A 25,274-nucleotide genomic window follows, 5' to 3' on the forward strand; every position below is an offset into this window, starting at 1 on the left:
GCCAATTGCAATGCAAAAAAAATCCCTATATCCATTCCCTCGGGACTATGTCTTGGTGTGATTCGACCCTGCGAACTAATCTTGAGCTTCTTATGTATATACATTGACAACCCTATTGCTGCACCACCATTCCCACCACGCAGCCAAGTTTTTGATTTCATTCTCCCCGAATTTCGTGACAGACCGGTGTACAAAAGTAATTGTCACGGCTGACGGGTAAGAGTTTCGGAGACTTTCACTTTTATATTACTAACGTTGAAAGGGAATGGCCTTTCTGAGACTACATGAATCATGAGCGGAGGTTCCAAGAGCCAAGGACCTGATCAGACGTCGATCAGACGCCTCTTTCTAGGCCGGTCTTCCCCCAACCACAAATCTCACCTCTCGTTTGACGAATGACTTCCTCACCCCTGTCGCGGATGTTCCGGAGTGTCTTTGCTCTCTCCACACGGTCTAATTTCAAAAGTACAGATACCATGCATCTTTCCAGTGCAGCTTAAGCGTCGACAGGGGCTTGGGGGGGCAAAAAAAGAGAAGGAGAGAGGGGCCGGGATCTCTTGAGGGGCCAAGTATTCGATACAAACTTTTGAGTGGAGGCCACCTAATGAGACGATGTAATCTCTACCTGCGAGACCAGGGACGGGGTGGATTGCGCCGGCGCCAGTCAACGGGCTGAAGGTAATTGATATCCGCTTGGCCGTAACTCTCTTACCGAAAGAAGCACGATCGTGGGCTTTCTCCGAGAATGGATCCACTGTGGACATCCTGAGAGGCTCTTCAATTCCTTTAAGAATGTCAGGCGGCTTCAATATCCTGGAATATACCTTCTGAGGCTTCCCGTGGCGTTATATCCGAAGGCTTGAGAAGGATCCGAGGTGAGCAGGAGGTGTAGGAGAAAGGGATCTGAGCTCCAGCCGGTGTGAAAAGTACATTTTCATATTGGGATAATGTCTAGCTACACTCTGGAAAATGGCTAGCTAATGAGCGAGTAGTAACTATGTGCTAACTACTAGGTACGTGGTTAGTTATAGATACAGTAATAGGAAATAGTCTGAAATCAACTGGTTGTATACTGAACTTCGAAAATAGCTATAACATGTGCCTATTTCTTTCAAGAGTACTGAACATCCCAGATACATCTGCAGTGTTGACGTGGAAGGGAGAGCGAGCTTCACCAGGAGAGCGAATGGACTAGACCCTTCACCGTCCTGGTCTTAAATCCTGAATGTTTAGAAGCTCCAAAGATTGAAGGATCCCATCTATGGACTCTGCGGAGAATTGTAGATTGGAATCATCTGATCTACTTACATGCCTGATCTATCAGGCATACTAGATCATCCCGATTATGTCATAAAATTACCCCAGCTGATCTCCAAGACGAAGCTCTGGTGATTACTTTCACACGAGCAGGTCTAGCTGCGAACTGTCACCTGTTCTTTCTCCTAAAAGTCTCCATATAAACCTCCTCCTTTGCGAAGACAATCCAGCTTTGGGCTGACACCGACATAAGATCATCTTCCGAGGAAACGGCAGCCGGTCTTTGTTCTCCGCATCTCCTTGTTGACGACAGCCGATTCTTATCTTCGTGGCGATGATATCCGACAACGGCCATATGAACCCCGATATGATATAACATGATGTCCTCCAATATCCTCTCACGAGCACTCCGCCAAACAGGCTCACCTTCGGTCTATGAGACAATCCAACAATACGATGCCGACTCTGATTCATCAGATGTCGAGGAGCGTGCGGGGATGGCTCGTGGAGATGGCCTCCAAGAACCTTTCAGTGATAGGGAACTAGAGGATGCTCTAGCAGATGCAGGGGATAGTCAGCTGTCGAGCCCGCGGGCGGCTCTACTAGGCGATCAAATTCCGCGGGCCCACCATCGCCATGGATCTCCATCCATGTCCCGCCGTCGAAAGCCGTCAAAACCGCGATGGATGACACAGGACTCACCACAGGGATACGAATTAGATGATCGAGATGAAGATGTTCCGCAGTCATTGCTGGTTGAAGGGGAGGATGACGAAGTATTAAAGGCACGCCTGCCTCCGCCGCCCCATCGCATGCCCAGTCAGTCGAGAAGCCCAAGTCCTCAACCTCCACCAGGCCAAAACCAGCCTCGGCGATGGGAAACAGATCGAGTTCGACGGTTATTCAACGTGCAACAACCGAGTCTTGCCAATATCGACCCCAAGAAGAAAGCAATGTGGCGCTGGGCGAATGTCGAGGATTTAGACAACTTCTTGAAAGATGTCTATACCTACTTTCTTGGTAATGGTTTCTGGTCTGTCCTGCTGAGTCGTACTCTGAACCTCTTGTATGTCTTCTAACTACATTTTTGCCTTTCGTCTCTAACAAGTCAAAGGACATTTGCGTTTGTCGTCGGATTTTCCACTTTTCTCACCAACTGCGTGAATTATCACAAAGTCAGAGGAAGCAAAAGCTTGGATGAAATCCTTGTACCCAAGTGCACAGCAAACATGTCTGGCTCTGCGACTTTTCTACTATGGCTGTTTAGCTTTTTCTGGATCGGGAAGCTATTCCAGTATCTACTCGACATCCGCAGACTCTGGCACATGCATGACTTCTATCTGTACTTGCTTGGTGTTTCCGACGCAGAAGTCCAAACGATCTCCTGGCAAGAAGTGGTCAGTCGATTAATGGTTCTACGTGACTCTAATCCCGCTACTGCTGCCGCGGTTTCAGCCAAACACCGCAGGTTTTTGGGTAGCCAGTCGAAGCAGCGAATGGATGCTCATGATATTGCCAATCGTCTTATGCGCAAAGAGAATTACATGATTGCGCTTGTGAACAAAGATATCCTAGATCTGACGCTGCCGATTCCGTTCCTGAGAAACCGCCAACTATTCTCGCGGACGTTAGAGTGGAACCTCAACCTTTGCATTATGGACTATGTGTTTAATGAACAAGGTCAATTACGCACGCTATTCCTCAAAGATACCCACCGAAGAGCATTAAGTGATGGACTGCGACGGCGCTTTATCTTTGCCGGCATCATGAATATCATCGTCGCCCCATTCATTGTAGTCTATTTTTTGATGCATTACTTCTTCCGTTATTTCAATGAGTTCAAGAAGAGCCCAGCACAAATCGGATCTCGACAATACACTCCGCTGGCGGAGTGGAAATTTCGCGAATTTAATGAGCTCTGGCATATCTTTGAGCGCCGGACCAATATGTCCTATCCATTTGCCAGTCGCTATATTGACCAATTCCCCAAAGACAAAACGGTCCAGGTTGCTCGCTTCATTGCGTTCATTTCTGGTGCATTGGCATCGGTGCTTGCTTTAGCCTCTGTGGTGGACCCGGAACTCTTCCTTGGGTTCGAAATCAGTCCTGATCGAACAGTACTCTTTTACCTAGGTGTATTTGGTACAGTTTGGGCTTTTGCTCGAGGACTAGCGCCAGAGGAAACAGATGTTTTTGATCCCGAATATGCCTTACTCGAGCTGATCGATTTTACCCACTATTTCCCCTCGACTTGGAAAGGCCGATTGCACAGCGACGATGTGCGCAAGGAATTTGCAATTCTCTATCAAATGAAGATTGTGATCTTCTTGGAGGAGATCCTGAGCATGATATTTACGCCCTTCGTCTTATGGTTCAGTCTGCCCAAATGTAGCGATCAACTGATTGACTTTTTCCGGGAGTTCACAATCCATGTTGACGGAATGGGTTATGTCTGCTCATTTGCTGTCTTTGACTTCAAGAAAGGCGCCAACGTCATGTCTCAAAGTCGTCGAGGACCTGGGAGACAAGATCCACGGGCCGATTACTTTGCTACTAAGGATGGCAAAATGCTTGCCTCATACTGTGGATTCTTAGACCATTATGGTAACAATGCTCCACCTGCTGGACGGCGTCCATTCCATCCACCCCCGAATCTCCCCACATTGGGACCTCCCTCTGCCGCTGAGCTTGGACTAGGCGCAGAGCGATTCGATCAACCCCAAAGGCCCGGCCCAGCAGGGGGCCCCTTTGGTCCACAGTCGATCATTGGTGCCTCAAGGTTCCGCCCAATGCCAGTAGGTGATCAACGCTCGCCGGCTCCGTCTATCTTACTCGATCCACATCATCAACCATCAACATCTGGGTTCCGTGCAAGCTTAAGGACTCATCCGCACGCGCGTTCTCGGCTGGCTCGATCGCAGCACCCTGTCAACGATCCCATCCACGATGAAGAGGAAGAGCACATGCCTAAGGACACTCGTGACTCCGGCACCCGTCCACTTGCGGCAGCGGGTGTGTCTAGTGGTGGCGTTGGCACGGGCGAAAGTAGCCTCGGAGATTCTTGGCGCATGAATCCTCTTGGAAAGGAAGAAGAGGCCGATGAAGAAGATGACGAGGAGAATGTGGACGATCTTGCTGGCGGGGCAGGAGTGCTAGGATTAATCCAACAATTCCAAAAGGCCAACACCGAAGGTCGTCGGACAACAGTAGGTATTTAGTAACACGTTCTAGTTAGTCTGGACCACTACTTATCATAAGAGCCTGTTTGATTTTACGCTGTCATCATTGGAGTTTTGGATTTGCTGTTGATTTGTAGCGCTAGATGATTCATGAGTCACTTTGATTATGTCAATTTTAGATTCGAATTTTCCGAATTGCTTGTCTTTAAAATTTAGTGCTTATATATTTGGATACCCTTGGCACGATTGGTGTGACGAGTTCATCTCAGCCACGGCCATATTTGATACTATACAAACTAGCCAGTTAATTCCAATACTAAGGTTAACTAGTACAAACTAGTACTACATGTATTTATTCCGACTAAACCTACTTCCTATGTACTACTACTGCTGCTCTCTCATGCGTGAAATGCATTAGTTACTGATAATTAGTGGCTCCGTACACAGGATGTATTCTAGGGCTGTCCTAATACTAGACCAAACACTAGACACAGGTTAATGTTCCGACCAACGCCGGCTGAGACCCTGGGGCTGTTTCTCACGATGATGATAGGCTGTTCGGCTGGACCCTTGCTGATCCACCCAGGGTCCGCTCTTTTATTCACTTCGTTTGGAGATGCGATTGAAAGCCTGTACGGCCTATAGAAAAGTCAGTGGGAAGACTGGCGTGGCGCAGTCATGATAGGCTCAAAATTGCCGTCCACTCCTGGCCAGATGCTTTGTTCACAACCTGAATTCGCTTTCTTTCTCTATCTCCTCTTTCTCTCGCTATCCGAAGCCCCTGGAACTAAATGGGTGGAGACATCGGCTCTTGGCCAGCATGCGAGGGCATTAGGGGTGGTCTCGGTGTAAATGGGCGCGCACAGCTGATGGTCAGTGGTGTGTATCGGTAATAAAAGAATTAGGGAGATCAAACATTGTACATACGGTGGAAATAATCTGTCAGAGAATCCAAAATCAAAAAGAAGACCGAGACTGATCCATCACATGTGGAGACTCTTCCTTCTCTTCTTTGGGTCTCGTGACATTGTACTGCCTTTCTATTGATGGACTCCTCTCTCTCCTCCTCCTCCTCCTCCTCCCTAATCTTCTGTTATCGTGTTTGACAATCTTTTTCTTTCCCCCTTCACCGGCTTTTTAACATTCCTTTCCCTCTGCGCGAGAGGGTGCCGGTTCACCATGCTTCGCGCTCGCCGCTATCGAGTGCAAATCGTATTTGCCGCGGTCTTTCTTCTCGCCTTGGTTCATTTCACTCGGTCGCGCGATTGGACAGACTCGGTTATCCTCGAATCCCCAGAGGTTAAACCCCCTCCAGCCGCCTATCCCAATGGCAAGCTAGACGAGTCGACGCCGCCATCAAAGGCTCCCGCCGAGGATTCCTCGAAATACACCCCGTTCGTGCCCCACGATAGCTCCCCCGGATCGACATCATCCACCGAAGAACCCCAAATCCCGAAGCAACCCATTGTCCCCGGAAAACCTGCGAATGAGGAAACCAAAGACAAACCCATAGAAGATCCCATCAAGAATAAAGAGCCCTTGAAGTCTTCTACGGATAACGACTACTCTGGTAGCTATAACTATAACTCAAAACCAGGCGCAAATTACGGCAAGCAAACCCCTCCAACGAATAGCAATGAAAAGCAACACGTCAATGTTCCTCCCCCGAAGATTGAGGAATCAGATGAAGCCGCGGAGGATGATGCACGCTATCAATCAACACTCTCCGGCGTCACTGCCGAAAACACGACGCCACACTGGAAGAAGTTCCCTGAGAAGTACCCTGTCCCTGCGGCCGGTCTGATCAAGCTACCCAAGGGCCCGGCAGAGTCTATTCCGAAGCTTCAAGCTCGTTTCAAGGATGAGTCTTCGGCCGATAAACAAGAGCGACTTCAGCAATTGAGCGCAGTCAAGGCCGAATTTGTGCACGCTTGGCAGGGCTACAAAAAGAACGCCATGGGTGCTGATGAACTCAAGCCGCTCTCTGGTCAGAAACATAATCCATTTATGGGCTGGGGCGCAACTTTGGTAGACGCGCTTGACTCACTGTGGATTATGGATCTAAAGGATGACTTTTCAGAGGCGGTGGATGAGATTAAGAAAATTGACTTCACGACTTCGTCCTATCGAAATGATATTCCTGTTTTTGAAACGGTGATTCGCTACTTGGGCGGCCTACTGGGTGCGTATGATATCTCTGGTCAACGCTACTCGGTCTTGCTGGACAAGGCCGAGGAATTGGCGGAGATTCTGATGGATATCTTCGATACACCAAACCGTATGCCTGAATTATATTACCGCTGGGGCGCGTAAGTGATATCACCTCCGACCCTTTGTTATGCTGAACTAATTTTTCTCGATAGGAACGAGAAACTTCGTGGCCACGCAGCTTCGGCAACATCTGGACTGGCAGAAATTGGTTCTCTTTCCATGGAATTCACCCGTCTGGCGCAATTGACCAAGCAGAACAAGTATTATGACGCGATTGCTCGTATCACCAATGAGCTAGAAGCCATGCAAGACTCTACCAACATCCCTGGCCTCTGGCCTATGCGAGTTAATGCCAGAGGTTGTGCCACAAGTACTAGCACCACTGGCCTTGGCAATCCGACAAAGGGATCTCCGCGTATGAAACGCTCGATGAATGGTACAAGTGACCTCGAGTATTTGGAGGAGAGCTTACAGTCGGAATCGAAGCGTGAGACCGAGATCGACTTGTCGTATGCAGAGCCTGCTACCTATAATCACGGTACCAGCGGGTCGGCAAGTGATACAAGCTCCAGTAGCTCCGAGGCTACGTCCGAAAGTGACGATAAAGACAAGTGCAATATGGGCTTGCAGATGCCCCCATTCTCTCGTGATAATAAGTACACTATGGGTGCCATGGCCGACTCGACCTATGAATACCTTCCCAAAGAGTTCCTTTTGCTTGGGGGCCTGAATACGCAGTATAAAGACATGTATAAAAAGGCAATGGATGCCGTCCGCAAGAACCTCATTTTCCGGCCAATGACAAAGGGGGCTCGTGACGTTCGTTTCGCCGCGTCTACCGGACCACTGAACCTGGTCGATAAACAAGGCCCAACGTCCAAAGATCTTGTATATGAGGGAGCCCATCTCACGTGTTTCATCGGCGGCATGGTCGCAGTCGGAGCTAAGATCTTCGATCTCGATGGCGACATGGATCTCGCATATAAGCTGACCGATGGCTGTGTATGGGCATACGAAGCGACCCAGTCCGGACTCATGCCTGAGAATTTCAAGATGAAACCTTGCGGTGGAGAGACGCCCTGTGACTGGGATGAAGCCCATTATGACTCCTCTTCCCTGGCTGATCACACTGACTACCGAGACTCAGAGGCCGCAGCTCAGTTCCGAAATGGCGAGAGCACATACGGAGAACGCGTGAAACTGAACCAACAAACTCGTCCTACGACTCCCGCTGGAGGAGACATCGCCGTGCCTCTTCCCATGCCAGGATCTCTCAATCCTCATGACGATGGTCTCTCATGGAAGCGTGATTTGTCTCCACTTGAAAGGGACGTCGTTGCAACACCCACTGCTTTCCCCATAGCCAAGCCTACACCCACACGCCAAGCAAGCGACACTGAGGGACTCACCAACCGGGATAACACAGGCACCAATCCAAACGTTGCCAAGCAGGGTTCTCCAACACGAACTAATCTTTACGATCGTTTCCCTCCTGGCATGGTCAGTATCGGTGCTCCAGGTTATTACCTGCGACCTGAGGCAATTGAGTCTGTTTTCATCATGTATCGATTGACTGGCGACAAGTATTGGCGCCAGAAGGGCTGGAAGATGTTCCAGTCCATCGTGAAGTACACCCATACCGATTTTGGTAATGCTGCTATCAACGACGTCACGTCGCCCAAGCCTCTACACAAGAACTCGATGGAGTCGTTTTGGCTGGCCGAGACGCTGAAGTACTTTTATCTCCTTTTTGCCGACCCTACTGTGGTCGACCTTGATAAATATGTCCTGTGAGTGCTTCCCCTTCCCTTCCCCAAAGAGATATAGACATCGAAGCTAACTATTTTGTTTTAGTAACACCGAGGCACATCCCTTCTTGCGCCCGATCTCATAATGACCTTTTCGTTCACCTTTCTTTTTTGTTTTTTTTTGTTTTTTCAAAAATGCGATAGTGCATAGTGATACCAGCGAAATGCATATACTCTTCGATGCTCTTCATACCATGCACTTAATCAGTAAAATTAGTATAATACAATCTTCAAGAAGTAACCTACTTCGAGTTTATTTAAGTAATTACTGACAATCAAAATGAAGTATGAATCACTCACAAACGCCGAGCCAAAGAGTACCCGCAGTGGAACTGGAATTCCCCCCGCCTCCAAACACATTCCGCATTCTCCAACCTCCTCTTCCAACATACAAAGACGGGATGAGTGTTCTGACACCGCCCCGCAGACGTAGATCGAGCTCGGTGGGAAATGGACCCCGAGATCTCGGAGCCCGAAAAGTTCTGGAATGGTGAGTATCTCTTATTTGAGCGTATGAAACTGTCTTTTGCTCGAGGGGTGGAATTCCGCCTCGAACGATCGTCACTGCGATCCGGCCATTGACAATTAACGTTTGATACTGACTGACTCCCCCATCAGAACTCGAAGTAATTGTCTCCAAGCCTTGCGAAACTGAAGACCTTATTGACGATGCTCTACGCGCTTATCTGAGTCTCACGACCCAGTACAAAGGTGACACATTGCCTCTGACCCTCATTTCTCGTCCTGCTTTTGGAGCGGTGTCGAGCCAGTGTCGAATTGCTGCTAATAGTTCCTGTCATAGATGAATACCTCTCTACTGACTACGATGTCTCGCGATGCTCTTATAAACTCTTCACGTCTGGTATATTTGCCGCACATGCCGATTACGTCCGCCGTCAGATCATCTATGGCCTCTTGCAAGAAGATGATCCCAATACCTTGCACCTCATCGCAGCGTTCCTTCTTTTCGATGGTCGACAGAATGAGATCCCGCTACAAATGATGAATGAGGAGGGCGCATTTGCGCGGCTGCTGGAGCTTATCCAGGCATTGAGGAAGGATGAGATGGACGGCGGGGCAGGTCTCCACCGATTGTGCATGGATTTATTATATGAAATGTCAAGAATTCAGCGGATAAAAATTGAGGACCTAGGTAAGGTTTGGCTGCTAGATCGCAAGTTTTTTTTTGTTCTTTCTGTTTTGTTTCGGGCTGACGTGGGATTGAATAGTGCTCGTGGACGATGATTTTATTCGCTGCCTTTTTGATATCATCGAAGATCTCTCCTTCGACGTTACAGACCCGTACCATTACCCGGTTATTCGTGTACTGGTTAGTACTATCAAGCTGCTTCGAAGCTTGCCCATGCTAATGTAAACAGCTGGTCCTCAATGAGCAATTCATGATATCGGCGCATGATCCAGTGGATGAAGCGTCTTCATCGGGTCACTTGACCAACAAGGTAATCAAGATCTTGTCGGTTCATGGAAGTCTCTACAAGACATTCGGCGAGAATATCATCCTTCTTATCAACCGCGAAGGTATGAAAATAGTTTCCTCGGCGAGGATTCCCCCCGCTAACACAATCTCACACAGCGGAAACATCGTTGCAGCTACTTACACTCAAGTTGCTGTACCTGATATTTACAACACCCAGCACCTATGAATACTTCTTCACTAATGACCTCCATGTATTGGTCGACATTTTGATTCGAAATCTCCTCGATCTGCCAGAGGAGGCATCCGCTTTGCGGCATACATATCTACGCGTCTTATATCCACTTCTAGCACATACACAACTTCAGAGTCCGCCACATTACAAGCGAGATGAACTCAGAAGAACGTTGAGCGTTCTCGTTCGTGGGCAGGTCTCTTACGGAGATGAAACTGAGCAGGAAAAGATCCTTCATTTCGATGAGGTTGACGAGACTACGCGACGACTTGTCAGTAGATGCGCAACTGTGCCATGGCTACGAGATGTAAAACAGCCTGGTTCTAGCCAGACTCATGAGACACCTACCACGCTGGTCACCGCTACCATTGAGACTGTTCTTGATGAATCTATTCAGCAAGAATCTCCCATTGATATGGAGCCAATTGATGTCACTCGCACAATCTCACACAGCAGTACTATTGCGAGCTCCCCGGATACACCATCACCAACCCGGATGGACTCAATGGATTCACGAGCCTCATCTGAAGCACCAGACTCTGGACGAAGATTCAGCACCGCTCAACGCCTCGGTATGCATCTAGAACCTGCAACTTCATCTGAATTGAGTGTTCAAGCTGTCGCTTCTCAACACGAGAAACCGGGCATTATTACTCCGAGCCGGAACGATAGTCGTACAGCCAACGATCTCGTTGCAGAAGCACCAACATTGCGGCCACCGAAAGTCAAGCCCGAGCCACCTAAAACCAGACGTTGGCGTGGACGCCGTCTCGCAATGGAAGAAGATGATCAGCACTCACCAGGTGCAAGCAGCGATTACAACACGATTCCCGAAGGCGTGGAAATCAGTCCTACATCCACACATACAGCCCCAACTACACCCATCCCTACGACCCCATCTCCTCTTGCTACAGGCGTAAGTAGCAGACGCAATTCCGCCTCCAGCTCTCTAGCCCCTCCTATCCCGACACATGGCCGTCGCTCTGCATCGAATCCACCTCCAGCCGTCCCCCCACCACGTCGCTCAGCCCAAACAACCCCATCATCCAGCCACCACCGTCCCACGCCCCCACCAACGGGAGTGGGAAAACATGGTCTGAAGCCTCTACCTCCTAAAACCAGACGATCAGGTCGAAGCAAGCAGCACACACAAACCGATTCAATCGAAAGCGGGACAAGTAACGACAGCCAGTCGAAAGAAAGCGAGGCTGAAGCTGTTGCCATGAGCTCTATCCCTGACGAACAAACACATACACATACACACCAACCGGAAGAACTAGCTTACTCGGACCCATTTTCACCGACCTCGCCAACCTCTCCAACGCTGCTCGTCTCACCGGCTGAGGCAGACGCAAAGTCCGATTCGAAAGGTGATTCTGCTGCACCTGTTAGTGTAGAGGAGGCTGTGCAGAATGTATCGTTACAGTAGCGGTATTCATTGGATTGTAGACATTGCAAATATGGATTTGGATTGTATTGTGCATAAGCTTATATCCATGTGCATTGCATACCATTGGAATATGATTGATGAAATCAGTAGTATTAGTGGACATCACATTTAACTTAAATCGATTGCTAGTAGTATACCAGTATGCTGATTAGAATTGAAACGTCAATTGACGTTATTTAAATGTGAAACACGAATTGCCTTATCAAAACCTTTAACCTCCAGACCTAAGTTGATAGGTCCAATGTATAAAAAGTATAGATTCGCGCTCGAGAAAACAAAGTAGAATACAATTCAAGGTAGCTTGCCATTAATACAGCAACAAATCTCCGAAACCACCCAAAAGAAATACAAATACAAGAACCTCATTTTATAGATCTACTTCAACATCCTAGATCTTCATCCCCCAACTTCTCCCCACCCCAACGATTGTATTTCCCCAGAAAGAAATACACTGGCCCACACCCTCAACCTTCTCCTTCAGGACAAGTTTATCCTCAAACCGCCTGTTCACGAAAGAAGCTGTCTCGGAGAGGTCGGGAGTTGGATCGCGCGTCATGACAACCTCCGCACTAGCGTATATAGCAGATAGAGCCATGCGCCGAGAATACCATGACCCATCGACGGAGGAGTCACCGGAAAGAGAAAGGATGTCGTTGGATAGGGCGTGAAGTTCGGTTAGAGAGATGGGAATATTCGATAGAAGGGACATTTGAGCGAGGGCCTGGTCGAGTTAGAATCAGTATACTCAAAGCCTCTGCTTCACTTCTGCAGACCCGCAAAATGAAAGCGATCGGGTAACAAGGGAATAACAAACATACATCTTGCCATTGACTCTTAATATCTTTATTCATCGCCAATCGCTCCAACACTAAAATCTTCGACTTCTCCTCAACAGACAAGGACGCCGCATCACGACCAGTCTCCGCCGCAACCCGAGTGAAAAGCGCGCCCTCTTCAACCTTCGCCCGAAGAATACCACGACGACTCGCCAGCCAGAAGAGAATGAGGTCGAATTCCGCGCGGGGAAGTAATTGAACTGAGACATCGAGGAAACCCGCGTCGCGGGCGCCGAGGGTAAGGGCTTCGAGGGTGAAACCGTGAGATGGAATGTGGGGGAGAGCTGCGGTTAGGATTGCGCTTTGACTGTTTGTGTATTCATGGTCTGGGAGGCGGGGGTGGAGGGTTGAGTGGTATGGTCGGAGGGGAGTTGATGGTTGACGGATTGATTGCTTGCGTGGGTTTAGTCGTGAAATTGTGATGGGTGTTTGGTTGAGACGGAGGGGTTGGAGAGATTGGATAGAGGCAAATGCCCTCCGGGAAATGGGAGCGAGGCGGGTAGAGGCCATTATGCGGAAATTGGGGTTTGATGTATGAAGGTGGGAAGTTCAACGGTGGAGTTGGAAGTTAGGCGGAGAGAAAGTAGTTACTGTAGGTACTTGCGCAAACTACGAAGAGCGGTAAATGATCTGCACGTGCTACAATACATAAAAGAGTACATACTGTACAACAGAGACAAGCCATTCTTTACTACGCAAATCAGAATATTTTTGGCGTACAACAAAGATGGGAATAAGGGAATCATAAGAAAGAAAAACAAAAGGAAAATAGAACAAGAATCAGACCAGCTTCTAGATCATTGGATTACATGATCTGGTCCTGAGTGATGCCTGTTGGCTCCATCATTTGATCCTGGGCTTGGTGCTCCATTCCACCCATTGCCTCCCCAGAGCCCTCCTGAGCCTCAGCCCGTGCGCGGGTATTGCGCTTGGCGAAGGTGATTCCCAGGGGACGCTGACCATAGAGGTAGCCAGTGAAAGTATCTATGAGCCTGTTAGCCGCAGTCTTCCGTGTTTTGTTTGAGGGGTGTTTATTCTCACCAATGGCCTTCTCTGCCATCTCCTCGCTCTGGAATCGGACAACACCGGTTCCGTTGGAGCGGCCATCGGGAAGATACTGAATTTCCGCATGTTCAACCTGTGCAATGGTCTTGAACAGCTCAGTCAAATCGCCGTTTTCAGTGACCCATGGCAACTGGTTCTATATGAGCGACTCTCCAAAATCTAATTGGCAAATGTGGAAACTTACGTTGCTGACGTAGATATCCGGGTTCTTATCACCACCACCAGTGACTCCATCGGTGAATTCATTGCCGGGAGTGGAAGGTCCAGCTTGGAAGTTGCCGCCTCCGCCGTAGCCTGGAGGACCACCGGGACCACCATTGAAGCCACCACGGAAACCACCACCAAATCCTCCGCGGCCCCCAAATCCACCACGGCCTCCGAAGCCACCACCAAAGCCACCACGAGGACCGAAACCACCGCGTCCAGGGAAACCACCACGGCCACCGCCGCCAAAGCCCCCGCGAGGAACACCAGCGAAACGGTCCGGGCGAACTTCAAGAACGCGATTGTGCCAATCCCGGCCGTTGAACATGGCGATGGCATTCTGAGCATCGGCTTCATTGTCGAAGTGAACAACGCCAGATCCCTTGAAGCGGCCGTGATCGTAGTGTAGATCGACGTGTAGATCGCGACCCGGAGCAACACCCTGAGCGACTGAAGACAAAGAATAGAAAGTCAATTGACCAAGCGCTCATTGATCCAAGGAAAAAATAAAAAAAAGTGGCTCGGTGTAAGCCGATTCATGCTTCTTTTTTTGAACTTACTAGCATCACGGAACAGATCCTTCACTTCTTGCCAGGCAGTTTCGAATGGAAGCTACAGGAAATCCGTTAATAAGCCCTGTGTCAATTTTAGTAAATAAGGAATGAGGGAGTAACAAACGTTCGCCACATAGACGGAATGGCGGGGAGCTGGGGGCCCGCCGAAACCACCGCCGAAACCACCTCGGCCTCCACCGAAGTCGTTACGGGGCGGACCACCGATGAATCGAGGCTCGGCTTCACGGTCCTGAGCAAATGTTAATGAATGGTTCTGTGTCCATGATTAAATTCGATACATACCTCGCGGACGTAAACAAGACGACCCATCAGGTTTTGGTTGCTGAGAGTGTTGACAGCGTTTTGTGCTTGCTCCCTTGTAGCATATTCCACAATCCTGTTATGACGCATTAGCAATAATTCTTCACCATCGATCAACTCCAATGACTCCAGTATGACTTACCCGCATCCCTACATAATTCGGACAGCCAGGCCCAGCCCGTCAACCCAACAGTCCACGCAAGGTAACCAGAAAAGGAAAGAAAAAAACCAGAAAGGAAAATCGGGGAGTAGAAAGGAACCATCCGCTCTACGTATTGGCGCCCACCTTCGACATTCCATTCGGAAGAAGTAATACATCGGCAAAGAGAACTTCTCCAGCTAATACGCGAGAAAGAAACCAAAGGTCAGTCACGTATATCCTCTCCCCGACAAAACACCTCATCCTTGCTCACCCTGTCTCATAAAGTCTTTGAGATGATGCCATTTCACATCGTAAGAAAGATTGCCGACATAGACACGGCGGTCTTGCTGGGACGAATCGCGGACAGATTGCATCATATTTTCTTTGTTGTGAGATCGGTTTTCAAAAGGTTTGGGCGCGTAGCCACTGCGTCCACCGTAAGGAGATCCGGACGGTCCAGCAGCACCAGAAGCACTCAAAGGCGATCGCGAACGGCGGTCGTTACGGCGATAATCGTCACGGTCACCTCGATCACGGTCAACGCGACTGCGAGAGCGGCTGCGCGGGGTGTACGAGCGACGGCTACGTCGAGGACTGCGCGAAGAACGACGACGGGGCGAACGAGACCTCTCACGCTGCATTCGGTCAGAGTCGGGGTAATCAGACATTAGGAAAATGGCGATGCGCGAGATGACGCGACAATTGAAAAAGGAAATGAACAGAAAAAGGGCAAGGTAGAAACAAAAAGAAGTGGTGTGAGGGGGACAATCGATGACAGATTGGAGTTTGGAAGTGGGAACGGGGTTGTTTCAGCAAGAAACGGCGGGTCGGGGCGATCGGAGATCCAGATCATGTGACCCGGGAGTGTAGCTGAGACAAAGCCAGGTTGGGGAGGGGACCCCGGGGGAAACAGGGAGGCGCAGTCGGCAGGGTACTCGCGCACACAAGATGTGTCCCATTTTTTGCAGAATCCAGAAAAAAAGGTAAGAAGTGGTGCGAAAAATACATTGGGATGGGCCATCATCTGAAGATTGATGACTTCCCATCAAGCCGGCAAGCTATCCGGAGGCATATATTGGAGGCGGCGGCCCCCGCACTGACCATCGATAATCGAGACCAGGCGCGGCGCGGCGCCCGAAGTCGCATCGATGGCATTTGGCCATTTGATTTTAAGTGAATAGGCGAAGGAGAAGAGGAAAGAAGAAATAAATAGGAAAGAATGGGAAATGGTTGAGTAGGTAAGGCTAGAAAAAAAAAATAAAAACTTACTTGATATGGTCGATATACGTCCGCTAAGTAAGACGACGGGAAAACCGGTTAGCTAAAGAAAATAGTGTAGAACGTAGAAATATAAAAAAGGGGGGAGAAGGAGATGGTGGAGAGGAAGAAGAGAAAGCGGGAAGCGGGGGGAAAAGGAAGAGAAAAGGAACTCAGGAGGTTTAACTTGGGGGTGGGAGGGGAGGGAGGAGGGGAGAAGGAAGATGATTGGATGAAGGGCTGGAATGCTGAGAAGGTACCAAGGGGAGAAAGATGGAAAACAGTCTGGTGTATAACAAGAGTAATACGGGAAACGGTGGAAAGAGACTTGGGTGGAAAGAGAGGGAGAGAGAGAGACCGGGGAAAGGAAATACAGAGACAGAGGGTAAGAGAGAAGAAAAGCAGGGAATGGAAAAGTAAATGGACACCCACCCATATTTGAAAGGTCGAGATGAACTGAAGTTGGAGGGCGTGGAGGTAGTGGGAAGAGGGGGGGAGGGGAAGAGGTGGAAGAAGTAAAACACGAAGTTGGGGAAAGGTGTTGATGATGATGGGCTATCTGATACTCTCGAGCTATCGAAATGGGTCCCCACCGCCCTCTTTTGCGGGGTTTGGACTATGAGGAAGGGTGGAATGTTGTTTTCTTTCAGAGTGAAAGAGGAGGCGAGGTGTGAGTTCACGATGCATAGACTAGTATTAGTAGGAGATTAGGGAATTACTTGAGGATGAGGAGGGAGGAAGGTGGAGGGAGTTGCAGGGGTGGAAGTCTGTACCGAGTATGGTGACTATGTATGTACTATGTACAGTCACAATATTGCTGTCAGTAAGTGGATCTTGGTAAATAGTTAGATGTATATAGATTGGGGGTTATCATTAATTCTATTCCAGAGTAATATAGACTGATATGTAGTATACCATAAGCTTCCCCCCCCCTCCCCAGTAATCCGTATAGCACAGCTAATAGCAAACCATATGTACATACAATTAAATTGTAATTTCCTCTCATATCTTATTATGGCCTGTTTGCTGCTAGTGCCCACTTGGTCATCGAAGGATTCTGTAGTGTTACAAATACCCTGTACATCTGACTGGCCGTTCGGCATCCTATTTCTGCCTGCACCAAAATGCCACGGCCGCGCTCAACAGACTGATGGGCTGCTACGTACTAACTAGTTATAGGGTAAGGTACCTTAGGGTACCTCAAACCAAGCCCGATAAGCTCCGCTCGACATATGTGATATCTATCGGTCTAGATGGTGCCATGGTGGATCTAGACCGACATCTCAACGGGATCCGCATGCCCCACGGCTCCCGAACGATCTGATCCCACCATGTGGCATGTGGATAACTACAGTTCACTACGTACTAGGTATTTTTGTTGGAAACCGATGGACCGAACTCGTGTTCATTGCTCACTCCAGAACAGGTAGAATAGAAGTCTTCGCTATAAACTCAAAACCAAGAACACAGAGAATAAAAGGTAACATCAAAAAGTAGGTTAAGTAGAAAGAAAGAAAGAAAGAAAAGAAAAGAAAAGAGAGTGCGGATGCTCAACATCCGGGGAATCAAAGAATTGAAGTCAGACCTTTTTTGCGCCTCAAACCCAGAACGAAAGGACCCAAACGCCTAAGATATTCTAGGCTGTATTGTAGAAGGGGAGAGAGAGTATAGGTGTACAACGGATGGTAGGTGTAGGAGGGACAGATGAAGCGGTAATGCTAAGGATCCTATCAAAAAGCAAGAAGATTTGGATGAAGAAGAGGTAAAAAGAATGAGAAAGAGATAAAAAGAATGGGAAGAATGAAGAAGCCATAGATCATGCGGCCACATTAGTTGGCGGGAAGCGACCCGGGATCTTCATGTCAATAGCCACTACGCTGTCCTGCTTGGGACGTGACATGTCAGGCCCAGCCTTCGCGGCACCACCAGCACCACCGGGGATAGTCCTATTCAGATATCCATCTTCAAGTCCACCAGACGGGGCAGAATCGACAGCCAATGCACCCACCTTGGAATCTGATGTATCATCGACCGAAGTAGCGAGTGTGTTGTTGGTGTACTCGGTGCCATTGGTATTGGTAGGTGCCGTGGAAACACTTTCGCGACGAGCTACCTGTGCAGGAGCAGATTGGTCTCGACGATCCTGCATACCAACAACCCCGGACATGGCGGCGATAGAATCATGATCTCCATCAGATCGAACTTCGCGATCATCTGCGTTGGCTGTCTCCGCTAGTTGACTCTTTTTCTGCCGTTGGACAATAGCAGTAGGTCCAATCCAATCGCCGTAGTAACTATCATGACGACTCATGCGGGACCGAGACGCGGGACTTTCATTCTTGGACCGCTGAGACCCATTTTCAATATCGTGGCTGTTGTTGTAATATCGCGATGGCCCAGCAGTACCATCTGGAATGGCCCCGGCCGCAGCAGTCACATCGCGTCCAGTAGAACTATCACCGCTTGATGGGGAGAGAGGCGCTTGAAGATGTCGATCGATTTGGACGTCACTGGGGAATGCCCCACCAGGCTGACGGGTGGCGGACATGGGCCGTTCTTGACCGTTAGCCAGAACCACGGATTCTGCCGAGTACGGCGTGCGATCGGCTTCGTCGTCTTCCATCACTTCACTGTTGGTGGACATGCCGCTAACGCTGCGCGCATGTTTTTGTCGAACAGAAGCCTTGCGTACAAAAGCATTTCGTGCCTCTCCAGTCTTGTTGGATAGACTCTCAATGTCCTCAAACCAGGACATCATGGTCTCGTGGGATTCAGCGCGGAATACCCATGAATGGCCACGGTGCATAGCTCCAGTTTGACGACCCTTCAGCATGAACTTGTGGGAGCTGGAGTCTTCCTGGGAATGCGATCCCAGTTTCTGCTCTGGGAGATATAACGACATAACGGGAGTCTGCCACTCCACGCGATCCGCAGATTTGAACTCATGAAGATGAGTCGGAGAAAGAACGTACCTGTACCTTTCAGTTAGTTTTAATTCATTGGGAGTTGTCATTGGAGGGTTCAGGGGATCCTACCAGCCAGGAGTATAGCTCTTAAGATACTTGCTCTTGCGCTCCAGCATACCGGCTCGAACCTCGGCAGCAGCCGGGTGATCCTTACCAGAATACGTGATACTCTCGACGTTTCGCAGGGGGATGCGCGGGTCGACTAGTTCGTCGGTATTGGCGACGAAGGAGTTCCACTCATGATCCTGGGGCATCGAAATCGGGCCGGCCCGCAGCTTATCCACCGTGTCGTACGCCTCGTCGGCCTCACGTTTGAGGATGCTGGCATATGCGTTGTAGGCCTTTTGAATCTCGCTCACCACAATCGACTCGAGTTCACGTCCGGAGTTTTCCAGGTTCAAGAATGCCTGTAGAGAATGATTAGTTTAATTATCGGGAGAAGGTAGTAGAAACATGCGAATACAACACACCCGATGAAGATAGTTTTCTTCCTCGATCTGCTTCTCGATTTGCTTCTCGACATTGAGGCGCATTAAGAATGGATCACCTTTGCCCGAGGTGGCTGAGGGATCAGTGTCTACCAGTCCCAGTGACTCATGTAGATTGCGCACGGCTTTGCGAGTGCCATCAATTTCCTTCTCAACTGTGTTTTTGAAATCACCCGAAAGGCTCTTGATCTCCTTGGTCTTTTTCTGGAGGTCGCTTCGTAGGCCGGTCAATTGGCTGATGACTTCGATCTCTACTTCGACAGCCTTATTGGCTTCGGTATATCCTTGACGGTGGAAGTTTTGCAGAATCTCAGTCGCATCGGCGAGACCACCCGACTGTAAGAATGCTGGGGGCAGTGATTGGTTGTTCATAACATGAGAGGCGGATAGGAAAAGCTTGGAACGAGTTTCGTAGGATTTTTGTACTTCCTTAAAGAAGACGATCAAGTCCTTTAGGATCTTCCGCCAAGCTACGAAAATAGTTAGTGTCGATCATACAAAATAAAATTGGAAACCAAAACGAGAGGGGGAGCTGAAAGTATTTCCCGATCTCGGAGATGCGATGTCCTTGAAGCATACCTTGGAATCGGTTCGCTAGCACCTCCGTCGGGTTCCCGGTGGTCGGGATCGGGACGAGGAAAGCGCTGTTGGGATCCTCTGTACCATCGGCATACTTCTCCCGATCGCCCAAGTTGAGACTTTTCACACTTCCAGCGCGAAGAGATTTCCGACTTCCATTACGTCGCAAACTCCCCTTCTTACTCAAGGACGCCTTTTTGCGTAATGTCCCCGATCGGGACGGAGTCGGCGATCTGGTATGGGACATTTGCGATACAGAGCGCTGCAGACCCGAGACGGGACCGTCGAGCGCGACCGAGCTGCGATGACTAGCGGCGTCGAACTCTTCTCTAAAACGGGGGTTGTGCGGTAATGATGGATCTTGCGCGTTGTAGTGAAAGGCGGAACCGGTACCGGCGTAGGAGCTGGGGCGCGAAGAAGAACGAAGAGTTCCGTAGCCACGACTTAACCCTCCAGGATCGTTGGATCGCGGGATCGAGTATACATCCTGTACGGGCGTCTGTGGCCGCGCGGCCATCGCCATAGTAGCAAAAAGAAGTGAAGTAGGAGGTAGAGGTAGGTAGGTAAGTAGGAGTTGGAGAAAGGAATGAATGGAGGAGTATGGGAGGAGGCCAAATCAGGGAGTAAGAATGGTGGAGGGGTTCACGATGGAATGAAAGAAGAGGGGGGGCAGAGAGGAAAAAAAAAAGTAAAAAAAAAATAAGATAACAAGAAAATAGGGCCAAAGAATCGTGAAATCAGGAGAGTCCGGAGGTAGAGAGGACTAGAACAACTTTGGGATAGAATGGCGCGGATTTGGTTACCAGGCGAACGGGGGAATCGGTCTGGCCGGATTTGCGGGGAGGGTCACTTTTGGGCGTCGAACAGGCTTGAAGAAGCCAAATGAAGATCAATCGAGATGATCCACACTGTAGACTATCGATAGACCAAAAGAAGACAAGAAGAGTCGATCTTTATCCTACAAGAAATAAAAAATAAGTTACTGGAGAAAGATAGATGGAGGGGTGGCTGTAGACAATATGAATGGGATCAAATGGATGGATGACGTCTACGAGGGGAAAGAAGGAAAGGAAAATGAGTGATGACGCCGAAGCCAGTTTGGTTTAGCAACACCACACACACTTGCACACTTCGGGAGGGCCGGCACTGAAAGAGAGGGGAAAGGAAGTTTAAATTTCTCGATCTTGAAGATGGTTGACGTACTGGACTTGTCGGAATTGAGGACCGGGGAGAGTATAAGGAGATATTGGTGATGGTGATACTTGGTAGTGATATTGTAGTGGTGGTGATGATGGTGATGAGATATTAGATCCCTTTTTGGACATCTCCTTTTCTTCCCCCCACCATCCAATTCTCCTTCCCACCCCCTTTTGTAGACCCGCGATGATGGAAGAGTATCTGGCTGCCTGCTCCGTGGCTGACGACAGTGGCTCCGCCCCTCTTTTGAACTGAATGAGTTCGGCCCTGGCACTAGCGAACCTGAACATGATCCACGTCTTCTGTGGCTCAGCATGGAAATCACCCCCCTGATCGCTGATGGATGCATGACGTCGGGCTTCGATTCGAATCTATATCGAACCTGCGTGGAGTACACTGCAGAGCTGTACAGTACTGCTGCCCCTCTTTGACATCTGCCTCCCCTTACAGGGCACAGAACGTGGATACCCGCCCCCGAGTCTTCCGAGGAAGCACGCAAACCTTGGAAGAACGTCCCTCGATATTCAATGCCCTACGAAGTAGAGTTTGCCGCTTTGGGATATTCTGGAGGCGGGTGGGATTGGGAACCTATCTCCGAGAACCAGTTTCTCCAGTCTCAGCTTCTCGTGCTGCAACCGAGCCATGGTGGCCATTGCTGAATTTCAAGTCAGAATATGATATCGGTTGAAAGGATACCTCCAGTTAGGCCTTCCCGATCTGGTGTGCCATGCAATCATTGAACTTCGTTTAGGTGTAGCCATCGATGTCCTTGGCGATGACATGATCGACTAGACTGGGGTATCCTCTCAACGCGAATCCGATTGCAAACTCGTAAATCAGCCTGGTCGTCGAACACGATGTCATATTGATCACTATTAATTCTTCGGTAAAAATAAAAGAGAGGGAGAGACCCATATGATGTCTGAGTCGGAGGTGTACAGACGGAGGTTGGATATGCCCGCTCCTTCATTGGTCGACGGGCAAGAACCCCTCCGCACTCCACAGACGATTGCCAACTGCACTCCAGAATATCATGAAGCATCACTTAGCTTGTTGATTTGTAGACCGGGTAGAATGACCGGATCAATCCCTTTCCGGTAAATTGAAACTCCATAATTGTCAGATTTTCAAGGTATCGTTGGGCATTTTTCAATGAGTCCTCCGATGGTTAAGTATCCTGACTTAACGCGTCTGCTTACAACCTACGTCACAAGGGTCGAACAGCTTAAAAAGAAGAAAATTGAATCGGATTTGACGTGTCCGGCATGCTAGAGAACATGATGTAGTGGGGGGTAATTTACACAACGCAATTCGGAAAGATAATGGCAAGAGCACGGCATCAAAAGTAAAGGGGAATATTTTATGATGCAGGAACTGGGGATGTGGGAACCTCAATGCCATACGTCTCCTTGATCCGCTCACGGCGGCGCTCCTCGTAGTTAGGGCCGGTGATACCTAGAATAATAACATGTGAGTTAGTTTTCATTCGGTTCGGTGTAATACCCAGTGTGGCTGGGATCACGAAGGGCAATATTTCACGTACCGCGTCCCTCGCCCAATTCCGCAAAGGTTTGCTCGGCAGGAGTCTGGAAGTTCTTGCGCAGCTTCTGGCGGCGCTCGAACTCATCCTCATCGTGGTTCTTGGAGTATCCGTACAATCCTTGGGTGTAATCGAAAGCGGCCATGGCGGTAGCGGTAACGGCGCCGTAGCCCAGGACAGCGGGGAAAGTGCGAGCTGAACGAGAGTAGGGTTAGTGTACTCAATTGCGTGAAGACTCGCTAATATATCGTTAGCGATAGTGGGAGACCTACCTCGCAGACCGAGCAGAGCGCCGGCGGAGAAGCCAGCCACTGCGGTGTTCCAAGGGTCCTCGACCTGGCGCAAGTTGGCCGAGGCGGCTCTCACGAAGGCATATGTACCACCCATTCCACCTTGAAGAAAAGAAATATCAGCATTGATTTCAACAAATCATAATTGGCATTCCAGATATCTCATACCAAGCATGGTCATGGTGCCTCCGAATCGGGTAACCACGGCGAGAGGGCTCATGTTCTGCTTGTGGACGGTAACCTGAGCGGCGGCTCCAACGAAACCAATACCACCGGTAATTGCCAGTGCCCGGATGGCGGCAGAGACCGCATCCTTCGGGTGATAGCTGTCGTCCTCGGCGTGCTCAGCGTGGTGCGCCATGATGTCTTTTTGGGGGGAGGGATGGACTGCGGGAGAGACGGGAATCGTAAAATGGCGTACAGAGTTGAAGTTGAGTGTCACTTGCTAAGTAAGCAGGATTTGGCTCGATTTGAATAATACTAGACCTATTCGGGAATAGTACAGTTTTCCCAGCCATATGTGCGCGTATCGTCTTCCGTAGGGTGGGACCCAATCCACATCCACCAACTTACCAACCAATCATTCCTGATTATCATGTTTCCATCCTAGAGTCGCATCTTCTCTCAGTCAGTATTGCAAACCCCATTTCTAGATAGCACATTGCTGAAACATCTTTAACCCCGGCCTGTTTACGATATATCGGATCGAACTGAATAATCGATATTCCGGAATATCCCGTCTCCATCTAAGAGTTGCACCTCCCTATTAGTGAGTATTGCAAATCCCATTCCTAGATTATACATTGCTGAAACATCTTTAGCCCCAGCCTACTCCAGCCAAATCGAATCTAGCTGAGAAGTCGAGATCTCCGATCCAAATATCCCCCCATGCCTTCCGCTAAACCCTCTACCAAAAGTGCCAATATTTCTACAATATGAGTTTCCTTTTCTTCACTGTTGAATCAAATCTACTGCTTTGGGTGTTATCAAAGGTTTTCTGTTCCTCCAGGCTGGAATGTAGGTATTCGCGGAGAGTTTTACGCAGATTGGGAAGATTGTGACAATGCAAGAGGTCAAACGGTTGCACACGCTTACGGCCTTGGTATCGGACAACCAGTTTTAGAACATAATGTCCTTCTTTTACAGATTTTTGCGTATGATAACAAATCCTATCTCTGGAACTACATAGTTGATGAAATGTTGAAATACTCTCCCGGAGTATTCATGAAATCGCCCATATTCTGGAACATGAAGGCTTACGTGGGTTGCACACAACAGACCTGGAGCAAGTCGAGGATCTCGATCGTTAATTCTTAATCGTTCTATGTATCAATTTAACTGTTCTATGTCTACACATAGTACGAGACCATGAAGCTTCCTGTTGAATACAGAGTACATTATTCAACAGGAAGCTTCATGGTCTCGTACTACGGGAGGTTCTATGAACTAATCCACGCCGCCTATTCTGCAAGTTCTTATTACTTTTCTATCAAAAGTTTTCTTTGATGAGTAGAGCAATTGTGTATCATACACTCACATCCAACATGAAATGGGAATTCATGTTCAGAGATTAGTTCAGAAGATTATAAACCTCTGGTAAGATGATATATAGTAAGAATTTGGACTAGTTTATCTGATTGTGAAATCTAAACACCATTGATCATTTGCAGAAGCTGATCAATCAGGAATAACCCAATCCCGAGCCTGTACATGGGATTGCCCTGCGGAAGGGCAAATCGAGAAACAAACTCTACCAGGAGGACAGCCAAATTGCTGAGAGCAATCTTCGCCCTCCATGCCGGAATTGTTCGACTTTGATTGAAATGTACTATGTATGGCGGTTTGGTACAGACTTTAGCGGCGAAAGATTGATGCCTGAAGTAACTGGCGGTAACTAATTATTACCGCCTTCGGCAGCTAACCCGACCCTTCGACACGCACCCAGCGACATCAAAGCTTTCATAACACGATCAAGGTTTACAATTCAGGCATTTGTTAGTCTGAGCTCATTGCCGGAAGATCCAAGATCATCTCGACGCCATTTCATCGCATTCCCAGCCCCCCATTGCGGCCTTCGTCGAGCACCTTCGATAGCTTGGCGCCTACTGATGCCCAGTGCGGCGGGCTCCCCGCTGTCTCTCCACCATCGACTTTCCATACCATCACCTGTGCGCATCGTGGATGCGCAGCTCTGTTCTTAGAATCTTATGGGGCTGAAAAATATTCGATAAGACGGGATTGCATAAATCTGAGAAGATCA

At 49.0% G+C, this 25,274-nt stretch overlaps 8 protein-coding genes across 8 annotated transcripts; 3 read left to right on the forward strand and 5 right to left on the reverse strand.

Annotated features, from left to right (window-relative positions):
• Positions 1-1,634: 1,634 nt before the first annotated feature.
• On the forward strand, positions 1,635-4,475 carry atgI (autophagy protein ATG9; the record flags this gene model as incomplete). The annotated part of the gene is made up of 2 exons (XM_056646848.1): positions 1,635-2,323; positions 2,372-4,475. 2 exons carry the CDS (start codon positions 1,635-1,637, stop codon positions 4,473-4,475), a joined length of 2,793 nt encoding a protein of 930 aa, XP_056498399.1.
• A 1,140-nt stretch (positions 4,476-5,615) lies between these two features.
• On the forward strand, positions 5,616-8,541 carry N7469_007931 (class I alpha-mannosidase 1A; the record flags this gene model as incomplete). Its single annotated transcript, XM_056646849.1, has 3 exons — positions 5,616-6,745; positions 6,800-8,437; positions 8,502-8,541. The coding sequence occupies 3 exons, from the start codon at positions 5,616-5,618 to the stop codon at positions 8,539-8,541; spliced, it is 2,808 nt and encodes a 935-aa protein (XP_056498400.1).
• Positions 8,542-8,905: 364 nt separating this feature from the next.
• N7469_007932 (DUF2013 domain-containing protein) lies at positions 8,906-11,554 on the forward strand (the record flags this gene model as incomplete). Its single annotated transcript, XM_056646850.1, has 6 exons — positions 8,906-8,945; positions 9,074-9,166; positions 9,258-9,608; positions 9,685-9,785; positions 9,835-9,994; positions 10,050-11,554. 6 exons carry the CDS (start codon positions 8,906-8,908, stop codon positions 11,552-11,554), a joined length of 2,250 nt encoding a protein of 749 aa, XP_056498401.1.
• Positions 11,555-11,963: 409 nt separating this feature from the next.
• Positions 11,964-12,921, reverse strand: N7469_007933 (uncharacterized protein; the record flags this gene model as incomplete). Its single annotated transcript, XM_056646851.1, has 2 exons — positions 11,964-12,296; positions 12,394-12,921. 2 exons carry the CDS (start codon positions 12,919-12,921, stop codon positions 11,964-11,966), a joined length of 861 nt encoding a protein of 286 aa, XP_056498402.1.
• A 295-nt stretch (positions 12,922-13,216) lies between these two features.
• Positions 13,217-15,365, reverse strand: N7469_007934 (uncharacterized protein; the record flags this gene model as incomplete). The annotated part of the gene is made up of 9 exons (XM_056646852.1): positions 13,217-13,395; positions 13,453-13,606; positions 13,661-14,130; positions 14,241-14,292; positions 14,359-14,484; positions 14,538-14,631; positions 14,698-14,705; positions 14,842-14,894; positions 14,969-15,365. The coding sequence occupies 9 exons, from the start codon at positions 15,363-15,365 to the stop codon at positions 13,217-13,219; spliced, it is 1,533 nt and encodes a 510-aa protein (XP_056498403.1).
• Positions 15,366-17,770: 2,405 nt separating this feature from the next.
• Positions 17,771-20,510, reverse strand: N7469_007935 (SLM1 family PH domain-containing protein; the record flags this gene model as incomplete). The annotated part of the gene is made up of 4 exons (XM_056646853.1): positions 17,771-18,926; positions 18,990-19,327; positions 19,391-19,878; positions 19,988-20,510. The coding sequence occupies 4 exons, from the start codon at positions 20,508-20,510 to the stop codon at positions 17,771-17,773; spliced, it is 2,505 nt and encodes an 834-aa protein (XP_056498404.1).
• Positions 20,511-22,409: 1,899 nt separating this feature from the next.
• On the reverse strand, positions 22,410-23,386 carry N7469_007936 (Tim17/Tim22/Tim23/Pmp24 family protein). The gene is made up of 4 exons (XM_056646854.1): positions 23,183-23,386; positions 22,997-23,116; positions 22,728-22,919; positions 22,410-22,639 (listed from the first exon to the last, which is right to left on the reverse strand). The coding sequence occupies exons 1-4, from the start codon at positions 23,373-23,375 to the stop codon at positions 22,545-22,547; spliced, it is 600 nt and encodes a 199-aa protein (XP_056498405.1). The 5' UTR covers positions 23,376-23,386; the 3' UTR covers positions 22,410-22,544.
• A 1,612-nt stretch (positions 23,387-24,998) lies between these two features.
• N7469_007937 (uncharacterized protein) lies at positions 24,999-25,190 on the reverse strand (the record flags this gene model as incomplete). The annotated part of the gene is made up of 1 exon (XM_056646855.1): positions 24,999-25,190. The coding sequence occupies one exon, from the start codon at positions 25,188-25,190 to the stop codon at positions 24,999-25,001; it is 192 nt and encodes a 63-aa protein (XP_056498406.1).
• Between the last annotated feature and the right edge of the window lie 84 nt (positions 25,191-25,274).

The sequence above is a fragment of the Penicillium citrinum genome, assembly GCF_028827155.1.
Source record: "Penicillium citrinum strain IBT 23319 chromosome Unknown utg000007l:1.0-2040159.0:1.0-2041076.0, whole genome shotgun sequence".
NCBI classification, from domain to species: domain Eukaryota; kingdom Fungi; phylum Ascomycota; class Eurotiomycetes; order Eurotiales; family Aspergillaceae; genus Penicillium; species Penicillium citrinum.